Source organism: Ascaphus truei, chromosome 9, assembly GCF_040206685.1.
Source record: "Ascaphus truei isolate aAscTru1 chromosome 9, aAscTru1.hap1, whole genome shotgun sequence".
Lineage (NCBI taxonomy): Eukaryota > Metazoa > Chordata > Amphibia > Anura > Ascaphidae > Ascaphus > Ascaphus truei.
The window spans coordinates 43,223,433-43,245,679 of NC_134491.1; the positions used below are offsets into that span (position 1 = coordinate 43,223,433).

Sequence of the window (22,247 nt, forward strand, 5' to 3'; positions counted from 1 at the left end):
TCCGCTCCTTCACTTCCATAATACAGCTCCGCTCCTTCACTTCCATAATACAGCTCCGTTCCTTCACTTCCATAATACAGCTCCGCTCCTTCACTTCCATAATACAGCTCCGCTCCTTCACTTCCATAATACAGCTCCGCTCCTTCACTTCCATAATACAGCTCCGCTCCTTCACTTCCATAATACAGCTCCGCTCCTTCACTTCCATAATACAGCTCCGCTCCTTCACTTCCATAATACAGCTCCGCTCCTTCACTTCCATAATACAGCTCCGTTCCTTCACTTCCATAATACAGCTCCGTTCCTTCACTTCCATAATACAGCTCCGCTCCTTCACTTCCATAATACAGCTCCGCTCCTTCACTTCCATAATACAGCTCCGCTCCTTCACTTCCATAATACAGCTCCGTTCCTTCACTTCCATAATACAGCTCCGTTCCTTCACTTCCATAATACAGCTCCGCTCCTTCACTTCCATAATACAGCTCCGTTCCTTCACTTCCATAATACAGCTCCGCTCCTTCACTTCCATAATACAGCTCCGTTCCTTCACTTCCATAATACAGCTCCGCTCCTTCACTTCCATAATACAGCTCCGTTCCTTCCAGAAGAAATGAGCTGCCTTCAGAGGGCATTGGTACACAAAGGCCACACTGGGTTTCTTGGGTGTTATTTTGCTACATTGTATATTGTATCATTAATACCCATTGTCAGCTGAAGCGTACTGTTAACTTTTCTGCTGCCAGAGAGGCAGGAAAGAGTTAAATAAAATGTGATCTACTTGCTGAATCCATTTGGTTTTAGCATTTTGTTCTATTGGACAAAGGGCTGTCCCCACTGTCACTGTGTTTCCGTTTGGCATTTAATCAATATTTCCATCAGGTTTAATTAGGTTAGAGGATTTAACCCCTTGTTTGGGAGTCGTTTTTTTAGCCCTTGGCAGTGCAGGGGGTTTAAATCCTTAATCAATCACTAGACCTTACATGGCTTCCAGTGTGGGTGCGTCTGTCCGGGTCACACCGGTTTTAAGGTGGCAACCGCAAAATAAAACTGCTGGAGGATAGAAGAGGGGAGAGGTTTTTGTAATTAGGATTTGTACAAAGTGCATGTTCCAGGAAACAAAATAATCTGCCCTAATGGCGACTTTTCCTTTATCCTCCATGATTCGCCCCCTCCCGATATGCACCTGTTGTTAACCCCTATGCTGACTCCTCTGGCAGAAAATTGGTTATAACTGTGGTTCCTGTTCTTTAATCCTATTTCCATATTTAGTTGAAATCCTCCTTATTGGGAATCTCCGAGACACCGAGTATTTTCTTTACAATACTTTTTTTTTTTTTGCCCCATGGGAAAAACCCTTGAATGAAATATTAATACTACTCCCTGGGTATCCTGGTAGAGTTAATCTGGTACCCTGTAATCACAGTAATTTTCTGATAAGTCATGTCTGACCAGCAATTTGTTTGGTTGCTCTGCAGATTTGGTACAATGGGGCATATTGCATTAATGCGGATAATTATTAACTTTCGCAACTGACGCTGAGAATGGGAAAAATATGACATTTAAATATAAACTCCCTAAATGTATGGAATCTGAAATGACAAAGTTGTTAGAGGCATCTAAAAGGATGCCAGTTGTTAGGCAGACTGCGCCTGTCTGAGACCGGCCTGCGATTGCATAGCGCCTGTAACGGTCGCACGCTCCTGTAACGGGCGAGTGCGCCTGTAACGGTCGCGCGCTCCTGTAACGGTCGCGCGCTCCTGTAACGGCCGAGTGCGCCTGTAACGGCCGCGCACTCCTGTAACGGCCGCTCGCTCCTATGGTCCTTTCTCATCTCCAGTTGCTGTGGTTTTATTACCAGGCTGCGAGCCCGTATGAGAGCTGAGGCAGAGCGCTCGGGCAGACTGCAGGAAAGGGTGAGGCTGTGCTGTCACTCGCCAGTGCTGTCACTCGCCAGTGCTGTCACTCGCCAGTGCTGTCACTCGCCAGTGCTGTCACTCGGCAGTGCTGTCACTCGGCAGTGCTGTCACTCGGCAGTGCTGTCACTCGGCAGTGCTGTCACTCGGCAGTGCTGTCACTCGGCAGGGCTGTCACTCGCCAGGGCTGTCACTCGGCAGTGCTGTTACTCGGCAGTACTGTTACTCAGCAGTACTGATACTCAGCAGTACTGCCGGTTTATATGGTGACCTGCTGTGAGCCCGAGGACTTGGCGATTAACCGTGTTAATCCTGTTACTAGGAGTAAGAGACGTTGATGCTAACAGCCTGGATACCGGTCCCTAGAGCACCGGACAATGCCTTTATAATCCTGTCTGTGTAATATACGGACTTTTCATGCTGCCGTGGCCTCGGATTACCCAGCCTGTCGTGTTCCACGTTTTATTTGTGCCGCTTATCCCCGCAATATAACTGCTCCTGTAATGTCTCCAGAACATAACGTGCAGACTTAACACCCACATACCCCAGAGCGAGCGTGTGAATCCCCCGTCACTTACACATGGGGTGTGAGAAGCTTTGCACATGCACATGGGGTGTGAGAAGCTTTACACATACACATGGGGTGTGAGAAGCTTTGCACATGCACATGGGGTGTGAGAGGCTTTGCACATGCACATGGGGCGTGAGAAGCTTTGCACATACACATGGGGTGTGAGAAGCTTTGCACATACACATGGGGTGTGGGAAGCTTGCACATGGGGTGTGAGAAGCTTTGCACATACACATTGGGTGTGAGAAGCTTTGCACTTACACATTGGGTGTGAGAAGCTCTGCACATGCACATGGGGTGTGAGAAGCTTTGCACATGCACATTGGGTGTGAGAAGCTTTGCACATACACATTGGGTGTGAGAAGCTTTGCACATACACATTGGATGTGAGAAGCTTTGCACATGCACATTGGGTTTGAGAAGCTTTGCACATACACATTGGATGTGAGAAGCTTTGCACATGCACATTGGATGTGAGAAGCTTTGCACATGCACATTGGATGTGAGAAGCTTTGCACATACACATTGGGTGTGAGAAGCTTTGCACATACACATGGGGTGTGAGAAGCTTTGCACATACACATTGGGTGTGAGAAGCTTTGCACATGCACATTGGATGTGAGAAGCTTTGCACATGCACATTGGATGTGAGAAGCTTTGCACATACACATTGGGTGTGAGAAGCTTTGCACATACACATGGGGTGTGAGAAGCTTTGCACATGCACATTGGGTGTGAGAAGCTTTGCACATACACATGGGGTGTGAGAAGCTTTGCACATACACATTGGATGTGAGAAGCTTTGCACATACACATGGGGTGTGAGAAGCTTTGCACATACACATGGGGTGTGAGAAGTTTTGCACATACACATGGGGTGTGAGAAGCTTTGCACATACACAGGGGTGTGAGAAGCTTTGCACATACACATGGGGTGTGAGAAGCTTTGCACATGCACATGGGGTGTGAGAAGCTTTGCACATGCACATGGGGTGTGGGAAGCTTTGCACATACACATGGGGTGTGAGAAGCTTTGCACATACACATGGGGTGTGAGAAGCTTTGCACATACACATGGGGTGTGAGAAGCTTTGCACATACACAGGGGTGTGAGAAGCTTTGCACATGCACATTGGTTGTGAGAAGCTTTGCACATACACAGGGGTGTGAGAAGCTTTGCACATGCACATTGGGTATGAGAAGCTTTGCACATACACATGGGGTGTGAGAAGCTTTGCACATACACAGGGGTGTGAGAAGCTTTGCACATGCACATTGGGTATGAGAAGCTTTGCACATGCGTGGGAGCCGTGGGTTTTAGTCTCTGTTGGTTTGATAAGAGACGGGACAATATAACAATGATCAGATCTTTCCACGTTCACGTTGCTGGCTCCCCGCGCTCCGGAGAACTGAGCCGTACACAAGACTTGTGCACAACTAGTGCTTTCTCACTATAGACATGAAACTGTGTGTGCGCAGGGTCAGTAAATGGTCGCAGGCCGTGTTCCACTATCTGTAGGTGACCTGTTCCGCGGGCACCGTGTGGCACTTCAGGTCTGAGTACCTCTTACGCTGAAAATATCTCTATAAGTCTTTCATTTTCATAATGCAAACAAGCTCCTGCATTAACCCAGTGATGAAAGGCGTGTGCGTGCGTGTGTGTGCGTGTGTGCGTGCGCGTGTGTGCGTGCTTGTGTGTATAAGTATTATTTCCCTTATTTGACGGCTGTACCCCATATATATGAGAGAATGTCACAGTGTCCCATGCTCCTACATTAACCCAGTGATGCAAGGCGTGTGTGCGTGCGCGTGCGTGTGCGTGTGTGTGTGTATAAGTATTATTTCCCTTATCTGACGGCTGTACCCCATATATATGAGAGAATGTCGCAGTGTCCCGCGCTCCTGCGGTTTTGTGAAAGTGTTTATTCCTTTTGCAGACTAATGCACCCGGAACCATTTTGTACGTTCAACTTACAAGTAATCGTATGTAGCGCGCTAAGCGAATATTCATCTTTGTAACATGTTCCAGGCCATTGGAAACATGTTATTGGTGGGTATTGCCCGCTGGGACCGTGTTACATTCACCGGAACACGCTCCCAAATCTGAGCTCGTCTCATATAAAGGACAAATGCACCTTGTATGGAGAGACTGCTTTGAAGTATTGATTGCTTGCTCGTTATGTTAAAGGGTCAATGGCCCCAGTTCTGATTCCCGTCCCTTGCCCATATTCTCCATTAATAACGCCTTTTTAGTTGTTTTTTTTTTAACCCTTCGGTGGTAGAAAGGACATCAATACAGCGCCGAGCCCCGATCACTGCAACATTGGAATCACTGAGGCACCCATTCCTATTTTGTGTTGGGGTTAATTGTCTGTTTAATATGGAAATGAAATGTGCGTCTGGCTTCTCTGCAGCGCGTGTTTCTATGGCCGCACAGCTCCTTCCTTCAGATAAATGCCATATTTTCTGCCCCTGCTTTGGGAACGCCCGTAATAAATCTCGTGTGAGGAGTTTAGTTTCCCGTTGCCGCAGGTTCGTTTCACTTGAGATGGACTTTGGGGCCAGTCGCAGTCTGTTTACATAAAGGGGCTTGGCCGGAGCTGACGCGTAGCTAGTCGTTGGCGATTTTTAAAGAGAGAAACGTGGATTTGTGGCCATTAATGTTGTGAAACTTGTTCAGAAAGTGAGCTAACAAAAGGCTGCAGCTCGGCCTCATATAACCCCGCGATTGTTTATATAAAGATTATTCCCCGGCCACTGTCTCCTTCCAAGTGTCCGTAGCAAAGTCGCTGAAACCGACCGTCCGACAGTTTGATGCATCTTAGCCACGTGCTCAGTCAGGGCAATGCAGTTTGGAGCAGTGTTTCTCAAACAGGGTTCCCCGGGCGTCCCTAAAGGGACCTGCAGATTTCAGGTCATTTGAAAATTGCACTAAATACAGAAGACTTTACAATGTATCTGATCTCAGACACGCTATTAGAGAGGGTTGGGGTTCCTTACAATGCATCTGATCTCAGACACGCTATTAGAGAGGGTTGGGGTTCCTTACAATGCATCTGATCTCAGACACGCTATTAGAGAGGGTTGGGGTTCCTTACAATGCATCTGATCTCAGACACGCTATTAGAGATGGTTGGGATTCCTTACAATGCATCTGATCTCAGACATGCTATTAGAGAGGGTTGGGGTTCCTTACAATGCATCTGATCTCAGACACGCTATTAGAGAGGGTTGGGTTTCCTTACAATGTTTCTGATCTCAGATGCGCTATTAGAGAGGGTTGGGGTTCCTTACAATGCATCTGATCTCAGACGCACTATTAGAGAGGGTTGGGGATCCTTACAATGCATCTGGTCTCAGACACGCTATTAGAGAGGGTTGGGGTTCCTTTCAATGCATCTTATCTCAGACACGCTATTAGAGAGGGTTGGGGTTCCTTACAATGTATCTGATCTCAGACACGCTATTAGAGGGGGTTGGGGTTCCTTACAATGCATCTGATCTCAGATGTACTATTAGAGAGGGTTGGGGTTCCTTACAATGCATCTGATCTCAGACACGCTATTAGAGAGGGTTGGGGTTCCTTACAATGCATCTGATCTCAGACGCGCTATTAGAGAGGGTTGGGGTTCCTTACAATGCATCTGATCTCAGACACGCTATTAGAGAGGGTCAGGGTTTAATTGAAGCCCTGATCACTTCACCGGTTCTCTTTCTCTCCACAGATTATATTTTTCCTTAATAATTGCATATTCGTTGCCTTTTTCATTCTTTCGTACCTAGATAATGTGAGGGGGGGGGGGGGGGGCAGAAGGAACATTGATCTAAAATCATTTTTTGCAGTTTTCCCCCTAACTGTAATTCTTTCCCCGGGTTGCCAGCTCTTAATGAAAGCTGTGGATTCTGAACTGTTTGTTGTCTCTTCAAGTTTGACTTTCAGGACTGAATTTGCAGAACTCTTAAAATATATATATAAAAAAAATTTGCCTAAAAAAAAACTCCTCTCTACTTGCATCTGAAGGTGATGCTGGTATCTCAATCCTGTTTAAAGGTCCTACGTCACGTCGGCCAATAGGAAGCTGCAAGGGATGACATTGCGACTTCCTATTGGCCCGCAGGACTTTTAAACCGACGTTTTCCGTGCCGAGCTGGGGCTGCCGGCGTCACCTTCCAATGGAAATATCTCGGGGTTCCCGGAACTGAAATAAGCTCTGCTCAGCTCCGGGGACCCCCTTCTCTGCCCCGGGGACCCCTGCTCAGCACCGGGGACCCCCTGCTCAGCCCCGGGACCCCCTGCTCAGCTCCGGGGACGCCCTGCTCAGCCCCGGGACCCCCTGCTCAGCCCCGGGACCCCCTGCTCACACCTAGTTTAAAGAAAGAAGGAAAAAATAGAGACCTTACAGGTAACGTCGCTTTATGTTCTGAAACGGACATGTAAATGGCACAGGGTGTTACATGGCTGAGGGCCGTCACTATACAGCACATATCGCCGATCTATTCTTCCCGATGCAGTTAATAAACACATGGACCACGCATATAGGACCACGCTGCTCCTGTGGTATTACTACTTCTCAGAGTATTCTGGGATCTGTGGCCCATTACTGTTAGTAGTATGTTATATAGTTATACAGTGTAGCGGTCATGTAAAATGCCTACAGTCATCTCTCCTGCTGGCAGTAAGGCCTGGTAAGTGTGGGCATGCCAGCAGTAATCATGGAGGTTTTCCCTCACACCCTGGTGGGGTGCTCTGTGTATGGCTGGGACTGGTCACATGCTCTGACTCCATGGTTAGTGATGTCAGAGATGTGTCAGCCTCAGAAGCTTACATAAGGCACAGCACTGTGTTCTAAAGTTGGTTGCTAGTTGGTTGCTAGTTGGTTGCTAGTTGTTCTGCTGAGAAAGGAGTTCCAGCTCTTGTCAGAGCTGAGGAAGGAGTTCAAGTTCTATCAGAGTGTCAGTTATGTTATAGTAACTCCATGGGAGGCTGTGTCCAGGGACCTGGCACAGGACAGTGATTCCTGCGGGAATAGTGAATCCCTGATCTAGGTGATATACCTATCAAAAGGGAGCACTGGCGAGATGAGCGGCTGAAGATACTCCTTGTGGAGGGCAGTTGCCCTGCCGTGTCAATAAAGATGAGTTCAGCCAGAAACCCTCTCGTGTATCTATCTGGAATGAGTGTACAGAGAGGAGCACCACGGAGGAGTTCCTCGCCAGGATCATCCCCTTGCGGACGCAGGGACCCTGGTGAGGTGGAGGCGCTGCACTGGAACTAGGTGAGACTCAGCACACTACCTCAGCTGCCTGTCTGACGGGTTCTCCCCACACACCATCATGCGGGAGACTCAGGAGTCCTGTAGCCAGCAGGTGCACCATCAGGCATATTCACACTGTAATGGGGTCCGGTTAGACCACAGGGGCCAATGTGAGATTGGGTGGGTCAGGCCGGGCCAGAAATACCGTTACATTTGGAGGCGCTGCTGAGATCAGATCCGTCAACAGGACAGGCTTTTAGCTAGGTCACTTGGAAACAGGGAGAGTGTCTGCAGCCACTTTGTGCTGAGTAGGGACGGACCTAGGGGTGGTCAGGGGGCTGACGGGATATTGTCAGTTCGCAGGGACAACCTAGGGGCCTGAAGGGAGTGAGGGGTCTGGAGCGGGCTATAGCTGACCGATTCACCTTGAGGCAGTGCTAGTTGGTAGGATGCCAGAAGGGACAGCCTGTTAACTTGGTCAGGAGTCCTGGAGAGGGTCTGCGCTAGGCTGACCAAGATAGGTAGACGCCCCAAGTACTGCATGGCAGAGCCAGCCAGAGTACCTAGCCATTCCAGACACTCACCGTAGGGAGCACAGACTGGGAGGAAGGAGTCACAGCAGACACTGAGAGAGTGAGCCTAGCCTGAGGTAGTGCAACACTGGGTCACACCTAGATAAGGTACACATGTGGTGGTGCATCTGAGCTAATCTTTATTGTACCGGTGTGGTGGCTGCCCCGCAGAGTGGAGCCTCATGTACGACAACTGTTATGAGAGAGTGGAGGATCCGCGTGGCGCGGAGAACGTAAAATGGCGGACAGAGGCTGATGGGGAGGGCACCCGTGGCGTGCAACCCACTGAAGAGCAGACTGTCGCTGAATTGTCCTTAACGAGTTTGCTCTGGAGCGGAGCAAAGGCCGTGGCTGCCCCGTTTTTATCCTGCCTGGGACAGCGAGGGGCCACCTTTGAAGAGTGTGAGGACATTGCAATAATTGGGGGAGAACCCCGTGAGGAGAGCGAACGAATGGACTTTTTGGGCGCCAAAACCAACCAAAATGGCGGTTCCCGCTTGCTAGGGAAACCGCATGGGCCAGGCGCAGAAAAAATGGCTGCTGCAGGACTTGCACAGAGCTGGCCGGGAATGGCGCGAACAGCAGAGCCCCGCCCTGATGGGGGGCATGGCGCGAAAGCTATGGCTGCGCCGGGATGGACAGTGACTAATTCAGCCCCTGTTCTGAGTCAACCGTTGAGTTTATGGGACCCTCCCCTGATTTCTACCAGGGGGAGTGACTTTCAATTATGGCCTGTGGGGATGCACCCACTGGGCCCAGGGACTGATATCCAGACGGCGCCACTACAAAAAGTAGTTCCGGCCGTGGAGGTGATTTGCAAGCAAAGGTACCTTGTGCAAAAAGCTGCTGCAAGGAGAAGGCGGGAACTAGCCGCGGGAAAGGACTCCAGCTCTGGGGAGGAAATTGGCGCGAAAACGCAGACCGCGCCCACCAGGACTGAGAGAGGTGCGGCCTTAATTAAGGGGCATGATATCCCCCTGTGGGACCCGCCCATTATTGCAACCCCTGGGGGCGGGTTCCAACTCTGTCAGAGAAGGGAGGAGCCGAAGCAGGGAGTGGCGGATCCAGCAACTTCCACCAGTCAGTTGCGAGGAACCACAGAGAAGGAGAGACCTGTACAGGAAGTGACTCCTGTACAAAGAATGGCCTGCTCCTCCACTGTGGGCACTATGGTCTCCACCCAGCCCTACTCAGTGCCCGGCGGGGTGCTGGTGGTGAGGGTGGCCAATACAGAGACGGTGGTCGGGCTCTGCCTACAATGCGGGCTGCCCGGAGGTACTGTGAATACGGTGGCACGTTGCCCTCATTGCGGGACTTTGTATCTGTGGCCTATGCCCACGTTCATCCCAATACAACCTGCTGACCCCCCGGTGGATGTGACACAGCGCTCTGCTGAGTCCCCGGGCGCGCTATGGATCAACCGCGCGAGTCCCGGAGACAGGGGACTGGAGCCGGTCAAATCGGCTGGGTCACTGGCCATTGAGGCGGCTGGATTAAACCCCGCGACAGGGGCAAAGAGACTTTCACCCCGCCCCGCGACCCCTAGGTCGGGGCGAGGGGACTACTCTGATGAGGACCTTCGTGAGCTGGCGTAGCAAAAACGGAGCGGAAAAGACAGACGGGAAGAACGACGCCCCGTGGGGTGAGTGACCGGACGTCCCCCGCAGATCGGCGATCCGACCGACGGAGTCCCGCCATCCCAGGACCTGGCGGAGATGGGAGAGAGACGCCTACACCCCTGCGGACGGGTAAGCCAAAAAGCCCTATCTCTTACCTGGTCACAACAGACGGCGAAGCGCTGGAAGGGCCGCGCCAGGCCCAACGCGCACGTGGAGGAACGGCATCACTTCCGGTGGCGACGGCGGAGCAACCGGATGTCGTCGTGGAAGAAGAGATCCCGCATGGGGGTCCAACGCGAGATGGCGACGCTTCCGGTTCCGGGGAGGACGTCACTTCCGGTGGCGACGGCGGAACCCAGGAAGGGGAAGCAGCGACGCTTCGGCGATTGGGGGAAGGTCCCCGACCGCTCGTATTGCCCAGAAATCGGAGAGACGATCTCAGGACTGAGGAGGGTGAGGCATCATCCTTGGACCAGTCTACGGACAGCCAGGAGCGGGTCGTAACCCCGTGGGGTCCCGTCCCATGCCCCTATACCCAACCCCATGCCCTAGCTAATGTCCCTACCCCTATCACACGGTCACCGGGTTCACCGCCCAGCTTGGAACTTGTGGACATACCTTTGGGGGGGGAGGAAAAACGGACTGGGGAGAGGCAGCTCAGTGGAGCTACGGAAGGTGATTCACGGGGAGGAGGGGAATTGAGGGTGGCGGATACAGCACCCCAACCGGCAGTAAAGGCTCCGGGGTCCTCGAGGTGGTTCAACTCGCGATCCACAAGGTCGTCAGGGGTATTTTCATTTGATGACGATCGGGAACCAGGGCCTAATCCCTTTAAGGAGACCCGGTGGTGGGCTCCACTATTTGAGGGGTACTCCGCATGGATGGACCGTACTCGGTTCCTCATCCGGCGGGAGGACGTGGTAGATTTCTGGTGGAAAGAGGGAGAGTTTACACCCGAGCAGAGGGACAGGGAACTACAGAAGAGGTGGTTCCAGCTGGAGCGTAGAGACATAGCGCCCATGGGTCCCGACACACTGTCAGATCCAGTCGATCCTGATGAGCCCCTATCATGGGTGTTACCTGGGAGGGCAGGTAATGCTGATCTGACCAGGGTCAGTAGGGCGGAGAGGGCTATAATAGTCAAATATAAAAAATCCCATGGGTTGGAGTATCCCTATGTTCCGGAGCCCCTGATGGATGAAATTGAGGACAATAGGGAAACGTGGCTCCAAGAAACTATAGAGCTGTATTTAGCCAATAGGGGGAGTGACATTGTAGGTAAGAAGGCGGAAGAAAGGATAGACACCCTGATGCGAGTGTGGAGCATAGCGAGAAATGTTCACAAACATAGGGTGACCTATGTGCCAGAGAGAGGATCACCTAGGCATTATTATGTTACGGTCCTGGATATGGGTAACCGGGAAGTGAGGAAACCTGACCCAGATCACTATTATTAAGGGGGTACTGAGACATTACGCGGGTTCGTGGCTGCTGGTCGGGGCGGGCTTGGCGGATGACTGTATTCATGTGTACTGTATTATGAGGAAATTTGTGTGATGTTAATTATGTTTTCCGTTACAGTGCTTCCTGGAAAGAGGTATACAAAGTTAGGTCCCAGCGAGGACGATGGGATTCACCAGGGGGAGAATGTAGCGGTCATGTAAAATGCCTACAGTCATCTCTCCTGCTGGCAGTAAGGCCTGGTAAGTGTGGGCATGCCAGCAGTAATCATGGAGGTTTTCCCTCACACCCTGGTGGGGTGCTCTGTGTATGGCTGGGACTGGTCACATGCTCTGACTCCATGGTTAGTGATGTCAGAGATGTGTCAGCCTCAGAAGCTTACATAATTCACAGCACTGTGTTCTAAAGTTGGTTGCTAGTTGGTTGCTAGTTGGTTGCTAGTTGGTTGCTAGTTGTTCTGCTGAGAAAGGAGTTCCAGCTCTTGTCAGAGCTGAGGAAGGAGTTCAAGTTCTATCAGAGTGTCAGTTATGTTATAGTAACTCCATGGGAGGCTGTGTCCAGGGACCTGGCACAGGACAGTGATTCCTGCGGGAATAGTGAATCCCTGATCTAGGTGATATACCTATCAAAAGGGAGCACTGGCGAGATGAGCGGCTGAAGATACTCCTTGTGGAGGGCAGTTGCCCTGCCGTGTCAATAAAGATGAGTTCAGCCAGAAACCCTCTCGTGTATCTATCTGGAATGAGTGTACAGAGAGGAGCACCACGGAGGAGTTCCTCGCCAGGATCATCCCCTTGCGGACGCAGGGACCCTGGTGAGGTGGAGGCGCTGCACTGGAACTAGGTGAGACTCAGCACACTACCTCAGCTGCCTGTCTGACGGGTTCTCCCCACACACCATCATGCGGGAGACTCAGGAGTCCTGTAGCCAGCAGGTGCACCATCAGGCATATTCACACTGTAATGGGGTCCGGTTAGACCACAGGGGCCAATGTGAGATTGGGTGGGTCAGGCCGGGCCAGAAATACCGTTACAACAATAATAATAAAGAACGTGTGTGTGTGTGTGTGTGTGTGTGTGTGTGTGTGTGTGTGTGTGTGTGTGTGTGTGTGTGTGTGTGTGTGTGTGTGTGTGTGTGTGTGTGTGTGTGTGTGTGACAGGCCCACAAGCCTGCATTGCCACGTAATCACCCCACATATAGCGCTTCCACTGCAGCACAGGGCATCACTAACATTCTGCCTTTATCACTGGGAGTGTGAGAACCACAACGTTGCCATACACACGCGGACAAAAGATTTACGAGTAGAACTAGATCGGCCCTTCCTCCCTCTGGCACTGAATGGGTTAAAGGAGAACATGAGCTCACGCTGCTTTTTGAATCCAGTCAAAGCTCTTTTCATCCCTTGAAGTATTAGGTGACCCCCTTTCTCTCCCCCACTCTGTTCTCTGTTTTCTGCATCTGCCCTGTGACTAATTCCTGCTCAGATATTCGGGAATGTGGGCCCTGTCCCGCGCCTGAGAGCTCCTGTTGCTTGGAACACATTGTAAGCTGAGAGAAATTAGAGCAACAGTGACATTTTCTCACTTTAAAAAAATGGGGGGGGGGGGGGGGGGGGTTTAACCCCTTTGCTCCCATCCTTGCCAGCAACGCATTGCGGAGCAAAGGGGTTAGAAAGGGGTTTATAGTATCGTATAAAACGTAATGAGCGGGATATGCTCAGTTTCTCACCGTACATTAAAGCCAGGAGATCAGACCAGAATCTCTGTACGGTTATCTTGAAGTGTCGCGTTTGCTGGGTTACTGCCTCTATCTCTCTCCGTTCTCCCCAGGTCTGTATTTCTGACATTTATAAATTGAATTACAGCGTTATTGGGGAGGAGCACACACGGTTATAAGCGTTTCCATAGTAAATGACGAGAAAATTTCCAGGCTTTCAAAAAGGATTTATAAATACTTATCTGATTTATATTTAAGTCCTTTCTCGCCTAATTGTAAACTATGAAACCTATAAATGTCATCCGTTCCGTTTTGGTCTTTTGTGGACCAGATCCGTTTTGTTCCCGCACTCGGTTTTCCTGCCGTACTCTGTCTGATTGCTTGTAATCAAAAAACAATATACATTTCCCAGGCGTCCCGTAAACTCCGAACCGCACTTGCAAGTTGGTAAAAAGCATTGGTTCCTCTGCAGTTCCTAGAGCTGGGAGTGGGGGAGGGAGCGAGGTGTGGGGCGTCAGAAATCCCAATAATAAGGGTCTGGCAAACAATACCCAAACAGTGAGAGGATTTGTGTGCGAGTATGTGAGGGGTGGGATATTCCAGGAAAGAGGTCAAGTAAAAAAAATTCTCCTTTTTTTTATTTTAATTACTGTACTTTGTTATTCATGGCTCATAAAAACAGAAACATGTTACATTGTAAGCTCTTTGGGGCAGGGACCCCTTTTCCTATTGTTACTCTTCTGTCTGAAACGCTTATTCCAATTATGTGCTATATTACTATGTCATGTGTATTATTGCTGGATATCGCTATATAAATAAAGACATTCATGCATACATACCTTTAAGACACACTTGCTTAAAGAAACATATGAATAGCACTGTGGATAATACTGAACACATGATACGTAAAGCTTGGCCCCCTGCAGACGCACTTACCAGAACTCCCTCCTGCTGTCTCTGTACGTTCTCCCTACCTACCAATTAGATTGTAAGCTCCTCGGGGCAGGGACTCCTCTTCCTTAATGTTACTTTTATGTCTAAAGCACTTATTCCCATTACCTGTTATTTATATTATCTGTTATTTATTTGATTACCACGTGTATTACTGCTGTGAAGCGCTATGTACATTAATGGCGCTATATAAATAAAGACATACAATACAATACATTCATTCATACATTCATTCATACATACCATAACCCTCTAATTAAGTGTAGAAAACCTTATTAAACAGGTTTTCTTAACTGTTCTCCAAACACTGATGTTTTTTTTTAGTTTGTTCTGGTGTTCCACATTTTGCCTTTAACTGGCTCTGAAGATAATGTCTGTATTCCAAGCCTTTAATTTAGGGGTGCTCAACTCCAGTCCTCAAGACCCCCCCAACAGGTCAGGTTTTCAGGATAACCCTGCTTCAGAACAGGTGGCACAGGGATATCCTTAAAACCTGACCTGTTTGGGGGGGGGGGGTCTTGAAGACTCAATTTGAGCCCCCTGCTTTATTTCATGTGATCCACAAAATGTACCACTTCTCGTTTCAGGAGTTTCTCCAACAACTGATTGTGATGAATTTGCCAGATGTGTTGTTGTTGAGTAAAGATCCCCTTTCAGGTGAGTGTTTTATAAAGCTATTCCAATATCCGTGTTTATATCCTGCTAAACCATGAGCCTGTGCAGACTGGGGTGACTTTTATTGCAGCAAGGTAATGACAAAGTGATCATAGAGAGAGTTTCAGACTTGCAAAGTATGTCCCCTCTTTACGTGCCGAAGGTTTTTATCTGTATAGAAAGAATTGTAGTTCCCACTATTTCAGTGTTGCACTAATGGACGGGCTGCTGCTCTTTATCTAGGTAAAAGTATGGAAGAACTGAAGAAAGTGCTGCTCCTGATGTTGGGATGTGCGGTGCAGGTATGTTTCAGAAGCTTGTTTACTCGCTGGGTTTCATGAACCCTTAGGTATGGTGCAGTAGGGTAATTTCATTAATCCGTGATTATTTGCTCACCCATTCTTCATGGGACGGTAATTATTCCATTCTTAACATCTGACGCTGGTTTCACAATTCCACCCATACATACAATGTCTCTATTAAAGAAAAAGCCAGTGCTTGCCACTTATTATTGACATGTTGGAACAGAACAGGCATATATCCGCGGGGGCTGCGCTGTCAATATCATTAACTTGCCACAGTCTGCGTGAATTAACTGACACATTGTAACTCTCTGCACTGCTTTGCCTCACCTGGGAAAATCTCGTGTTTCTGGGGAGAAGATGCAGAAAGCTCACAAGCCAAGTGCTTTCTCCATTGGAGAAGAGATAATGTTGTTACAATAAGAAGCACCAAATAGACCTGAACTCATTTCTAATACAGCGATGCTGCTATATAAGGACCACTTCTTCTCAGAACCATCTGAACAAACATGAAACTGAAGTAATTGCCCCCACAATGCCACTTATTGGGTCCAAAGAGAGTTCAATGACAATTTAGCTTTATTTGTGATTTTTCTTTTCTTGGGGTTGAGGAGGAGCGCAGGATAAGCTCGTGATATGTGAAAAAATAAAAATATATATAGTGCAGATGGTAGATCACTGCTAAAAGGATAATCAATATAGGAAATGAACTCACAAAAATCGTATAATATTACTGCATGTCAGAGATCCATCTCTCTCTGACTGGAGCCCTTTGTGTAGCTGGGGTCAGGATGCCTCTCAGTGGAGTGGATGATATGCAAGTGAAAGAGACCACAAATAGTGCATACTGTATAAACTATAAATATGTATTAGTCACAAATATTAAGGAAACTCACATTTTCCATAAATTAAATGGGTGGTGGAGAGAACCGCCGATAGAAGGGTGGTGGAGAGAACCGCCGATAGAAGGGTGGTGAAGTGTAAGGCTGCTGCCCGGTGCTTCCTTTCACTTACACCTCACAGTGTAGTTCCGCATCAGTCTCTGCCGTCGCGTCACTTCCGGTTTCGCGTCACGGGTGAGGGCAGGAAGCCAAAATGGGTCTGGTGTCAGCAGTAGATTGCCAGTCCTTCAGTGAGCAAATTCTCTCCAAACTCTAACTCTACGCGTTTCGCACACTGCTTCGTCAGGAGTATTTGTGATTTGCCATAACGGTCATATATTTCATTATTGTATTCTCCAGGTGTTTTCTATTTCTAAGAATTTTTCATACAAAGTGATTTTTGCGGGTGGAATGAAAAACGTCCGCCACCTGCATGTTTTGACCATTATTCTGTAACGAAGCCCTGATCACTTATAGCTACGCAGTGGCACCGTTACTTCATCAGGAACCTCTTACTAACTGTAGCTGTATATCTTGTATATTCCATGATTGTGTGTTTTTGCACGTGATATCATTTGTTTGTATTGATTTTGTTTTCTGAAGTGTGAAAGAAAAGAGGAATACATTGAACGGATCAAACAGATGGATATTGAGACACAGGCGGGAATTGTATCTCACATTCAGGAGGTAGGAATCCTAATGACTTTTATTAATATTCATTCGAACAAACTGCAAAGGTAACACGCTGTTTGTTCATATAATGCCAGAGGTGAGTGGTTGACAGCTAGAGAAATAACCACTTTTGCAGCAGGGAATTGAACTTTATGGGTTAGATTCTAGCACGTTTTATCGATGTCCTTCTATTAAGCTTTTTAGGTAAGTAGAAGAGAGAAGGAGCGCAGCTATCTACATCCAGGATGCAAGAAAGTGAATAAGGGCAACTCCAAACGAAAATAAAAATATTTTCCTTTATTTGATCAGCTTTGCAATGGAATAGGACAACGCACCAACGCGTTTCGTCCCGCAGGACTTTCTCAAGGTGAGAATGTAGATAGATTACTTGCGTCCTGGATGTAGATAGCTGTGCTCCTTCTCTCTTCTACTTACCTGGACTCTCACTTCTAAGGACTGCACGCTGAGGAATTCAACTCATCTGGAACACACAGTCCGGTAAAGGGCAGTAGCCCCTCTGTTGTTACCTTTCTAGTACTGGATTGTTCAAATATTGTACCCCATGGGTCAGTGATTTCATACTGGGGACGATTCGTTGTGGTAGCTGTGTGGGCACCACTAGGTCCCCATTCTACCCTGGGAAGATCACTCCTGTTATAATACAATTGTTCCTGGATATTGGATTCATTTTGAAGAGACTTATGTTTCCTGTGAGCTTACTGAGGTGATGCACCAATCTACCACATAACCTCTGTACTATTAAGCTTTTTAGGCTCCTCTGTGTTGGAGTAAAGTTCTTCCTTTTCTCGTTAATCTAATTTAATGTATTGTTAGGTTGCTACATGCGATTGCTGTAACTTATACACCTGTTCTTCAGTGTACACACTGTGCCTGATAATACACACCTGTTCTTCAGTGTACACACCTGTTCTTCAGTGTACACACTGTGCCTGACACACACCTGTTCTTCAGTGTACACACTGTGCCTGACACACACCTGTTCTTCAGTGTACACACTGTGCCTGATACATACCTGTTCTTCAGTGTACACACTGTGCCTGACACACACCTGTTCTTCAGTGTACACACTGTGCCTGACACACACCCGTTCTTCAGTGTACACACTGTGCCTGATACATACCTGTTCTTCAGTGTACACACTGTGCCTGACACACACCTGTTCTTCAGTGTACACACTGTGCCTGACACACACCTGTTCTTCAGTGTACACACTGTGCCTGACACACACCTGTTCTTCAGTGTACACACTGTGCCTGATACACACGTGTTCTTCAGTGTACACACTGTGCCTGACACACACCTGTTCTTCAGTGTACACACTGTGCCTGATACACACCTGTTCTTCAGTGTACACACTGTGCCTGATACACACCCGTTCTTCAGTGTACACACTGTGCCTGATACACACCTGTTCTTCAGTGTACACACTGTGCCTGATACACACCCGTTCTTCAGTGTACACACTGTGCCTGACACACACCTGTTCTTCGGTGTACACACTGTACCTGACACACACCTGTTCTTCAGTGTACACACTGTGCCTGATACACACCTGTTCTTCAGTGTACACACCTGTTCTTTAGTGTACACACTGTGCCTGATACACACCCGTTCTTCAGTGTACACACTGTGCCTGATACACACCTGTTCTTCAGTGTACACACTGTGCCTGATACACACCTGTTCTTCAGTGTACACACTGTGCCTGATACATACCTGTGACAATCTTTACTGCTAGGTTACCCAGAATCAGGAGAACGTGTTTGACCTTCAATGGCTGGATCTTCCAGACATGGCCCCAGAAGAGCTGGGCTCTCTGTCCAGGAGCATGGTCCTACATCTGAGGCGGCTCATCGATGAGAGGGATGAATGTAAAGAGGTACGGTCTCATAGTGAACCCATAAGCAGCATTACCAGCATGGATCCCTGTTAGACTGCAGCCCACTTTTGGTTTTGTAAGTCCCCACCACCCGTACACAGATAATAATAGACGGTTATTAACAAGATTGCACAAAGGTTAGAGCTACAACGTAAGAACTGGATGATGTGATGCTGACAACATTACATATATGAAATATACAGTAAATGTCATGTTACCCAATCATTGTTGTGTTTTGTTTGTTTTTTAAACTGTTAATGCTTAAATCTATGGAACAGAATTAAACAAGTGAAGAGAATAGATCGAGAATATAATCGGAGGGTAGATGTTTTTATACGTGAGGTATAAGGGCAGTTATTTATTAGTTTTTCAGAACAACATTTGCCATTTTTCAAAACACACAAGTCTATCTTTTACTGATCTGAAAAATGTTGGTTCATTGAGATCCAGTTGGAATCTCTGGATCTCTGAATCCCTGGATCCCTGGTGACTTTGTGTGGAGTTTCATGCAGTGTTTTTCCATTTTATTTTCCATTTGCTTAGTAATAACATGGGCAGATTGGCCACAAAAACATGCCCCGGGAAACAGATGCAATCAAGTAAATTACATTTACATCTTAAATCTGCTTTAGCAAGCCGGTATTTTGATATAGTTTATATATATGTTCTTTTTCACAAAGCACTAATGAATCATTTCTCTAAATTGACTTGTATGGAGTTTTGGCCAATTGTGGATCGTCTGCTTTGGGGCTTATTGAGTAAGCCTCTAAAAACATTGAATTTCTCACACACACTAAATGATGTCGGGCTGTCTTAACAGCTGTTAATAAGCTTTCTATAAATCAAGCATCTTTATTGTACTGCTTTAATACATATACATTTATAACTGAAACCACTACCTATTATAAGAAGATTGTAGCATCTTCATCTTTATAAACATTGCAACCGTGTTTGGAAAGAATATCCCCCTAAATTATCCTTGGGGTTGTAGGTCCTTCTGAAGCCTTGCCTCTCTAAGGAACATCCCTAGAGCGACCCGGACCATTACCTGGAGCTCCATATACATTGGAAAGGGACGTGTTAGATCCTGGCATGCCCGTAATACTCCCTTGCTAAGTACACTAATATCTGCGGCAAGTTGGTGTCAGCGTATTTTGGAAATATTCCGTTTGAGTCCCTAAGCTCTCATTTGGAAGCTAAACTCCCTTTTTCCACTTGCGCTTGAGGAATCGGACAGGAAAGGGACCAGCTCACGCCTCTTCTGTCTCTGTAGCTCTGACCTCTGGCACAGTGTTAACCGGTCGCTCGCACTCTTTGAATAGCAGCCGGTGCTGATCTGTAGGTTAGACCCGAGAGAATGGAATGTTATTCTGTGGGCGACTGAGTGAGTTTCAGTAATGTTATCTCTTCGTGGAGTAGTTAACATTTTGACCGGGGACAGTGCTCTTTTCTGACAGGATGTTATGACTAGACATGTTCAATATCAAAATGATCACAAAAAATACCTTTCTTGTGTCTTTATAATAAATATGACATCTAGGTGAAACTTGCTAGCTTAGCAGATAATCTTATTTCTCCGCCCACACTGTCAGAATGTATCGCTCATTTCTGCCATCACTATCCTGGAATGTTTTTGGGGGGACCGGGAAGGGGGAAGAAGTGATACCAACATTCCTAATTCAAACAGACATGTTCACCAAGTCCAATGGAGGGTTAGCTCCCTCCCAGCATGGGGTTAAACAGAGCCCATCTTGTGAAACCCAGGAGAAGTTAAAATGACACTCTTTTTAAGCTCAAAATTCCCTAGGATACCTAGGACTTTTTCTAGCAATGAGTAGGATACTTGGAAATATTTGGAGTCAGGAAGGAATTTCTTTCCCCCCTATGAGATATCATTAGATTGTGTCACTGGGGTTTTTTATTTGCCTTCCTCTGGATCAATATACTGAAAATACAAATACAGGATAAAGTATCTGTTGTCTTAATTTAGGTGCATAGGTCGAACTTTATCGACGTATGTCTTTTGTTCAACCTCCTCTACTATGTAACTATAAATGCATAAGATGATTGCTACTGTAAGCTGTACCTTTTGATCATTTTCCAGACAATACAGGTTAAATCGCACGTACAGAATCATTAATACGGATGTATATTATCTGTTGCCTCAAATACATTTTGGCTAATTGTGACGTTTTTTATTTCTACAATCGCATACTGGCAACAAAACACGTTGTGTGATCCGTGGTATTCTTATCACTGGGATTTCTTCCTGTGCTGATTACAGGTCATAGTGGACCTGACCCAAGAGCGGGATTATCTGCAGTCCCAGCATCCCCTGAGTCCTGTGAAATCTTCCAGTCCAGACTCCTCGCAGAACATATCGAACCATCTGTCCAGTGAGGACAAGCAGCACCTCGCGGTGGAGCTCGCAGACAGCAAAGCGAAGCTCAGAAGGATACGGCACGAACTGTGAGTCTCCGATAATGCACCGCCGTGTGAACACGAGACTTCAGGAAACAAGAGCGACCTTGTATATCCTATAGCTACATAGTAACGTCTATGTTAATATGGTTCTATCATCGAACTCCTTTTCATCTTAAAAAATATAAACCTTTAAAAAAAAAATGCAGGGTTCTTCTTGTGAGCTACTGATTCTCACAGGCCAAATTCATACCACAGAGAAACAGCATGGCCGATTTGTACAGATATTGGGTGACATATTGTCTCGAAGGAGAAGGTGTGGTTCCTGTATTGTGTAGGGATACAATGCATCAACGTGTAGTAATTTCATGGTATGTTATGGTTTATAAGAAGGTCTGTAGCTGTTCATGCCCGCCCTAATTCGGCATTTGTGCAAATATTTCCAGAGAAGAGAAGTCTGAGCTGTTGGTGGACACCAAGAATGAAGTTGACCATCTCATTCTGGAGCTACAGAAAATTAAACAGGAGGTAAGCTTAGGTCTGGCCTATTAAAGTAAGAAGTATCAGAGGTATGGAGGCTACCAGAACAGGTGTGCATTTATACTCCGTGTCTGCATCAATCTGCATAGAGTTCCCATTTTCTCTCAATTACTTTCAGCTTTAGCAAAGGTTTGATTAATAAATATTCTGCACATAATACATCAAAAACATTGTGTCCGGTTACGGCAAAAGGGATAGCCAATGTTTCTTGTGGAACGTTGAACGTCTCTGGATATTGCTGTGTTATTAGCTAAGAGGATCTAGAGTAGGGTTGCCTGGGGTCCCATATATACGGGATGGTCCCAGAAAGGTCTGTCGGGATGCATAATGGTTCCGTATTTTAGCGCCTTGATGTGAAATGCCTGAACTTTAAATGACTGTAATTAAATCAGAAATAACATTGTATTGGATTTCTAGTTGAGTGTAACAGTTACTTTTTCAGATTGATGTCACCTTACTAAATTATTAAAATAATAAAGTTAGGTCACTGCCTGGTCATCTCATAATACCATGACCCCACCCCTACAGGTGTTACTCAGTGCGTGTCTTTTCCCGCCCGGCCAAGAGCAGAGTTGATACCATTCAGCTCAAAGCGTTTGCAAATCATTATCACTTATGACATCACACTTTCAATGATGTCACACTTTCACACTGGCTTTCGCCGTCCCATATTATAAAAACTTAAATGTGGTGGCCCTAATCTAGAGACCAGTCTTAAAAACATTCTCATGGCTGAGTGACGAGCAAATGGTGAGGTGGGTCTTTAAAGGGTTCACCATGTGTGAAACCCAACAGATATGGACCAATCTATACTTT

At 47.2% G+C, this 22,247-nt stretch overlaps 1 protein-coding gene across 4 annotated transcripts in view; it reads left to right on the plus strand.

The window, feature by feature from the left end:
- Positions 1 to 22,247, plus strand: part of CCDC88C (coiled-coil domain containing 88C) — a 110,547-nt gene that overhangs the window by 49,275 nt on the left and 39,025 nt on the right. For all 4 annotated transcript variants that reach the window (XR_012803884.1, XM_075614543.1, XM_075614544.1 and 1 more), the window contains 6 exons: positions 14,649 to 14,718; positions 14,959 to 15,017; positions 16,502 to 16,585; positions 18,330 to 18,470; positions 20,755 to 20,939; positions 21,338 to 21,419. Coding sequence is in view for 3 of the 4 variants with exons in the window: in XM_075614543.1 (XP_075470658.1) it covers positions 14,649 to 14,718; positions 14,959 to 15,017; positions 16,502 to 16,585; positions 18,330 to 18,470; positions 20,755 to 20,939; positions 21,338 to 21,419 (621 nt within the window). In the remaining variant the exon portion in view is untranslated. The remainder of the gene's footprint in view (positions 1 to 14,648; positions 14,719 to 14,958; positions 15,018 to 16,501; positions 16,586 to 18,329; positions 18,471 to 20,754; positions 20,940 to 21,337; positions 21,420 to 22,247) is intronic.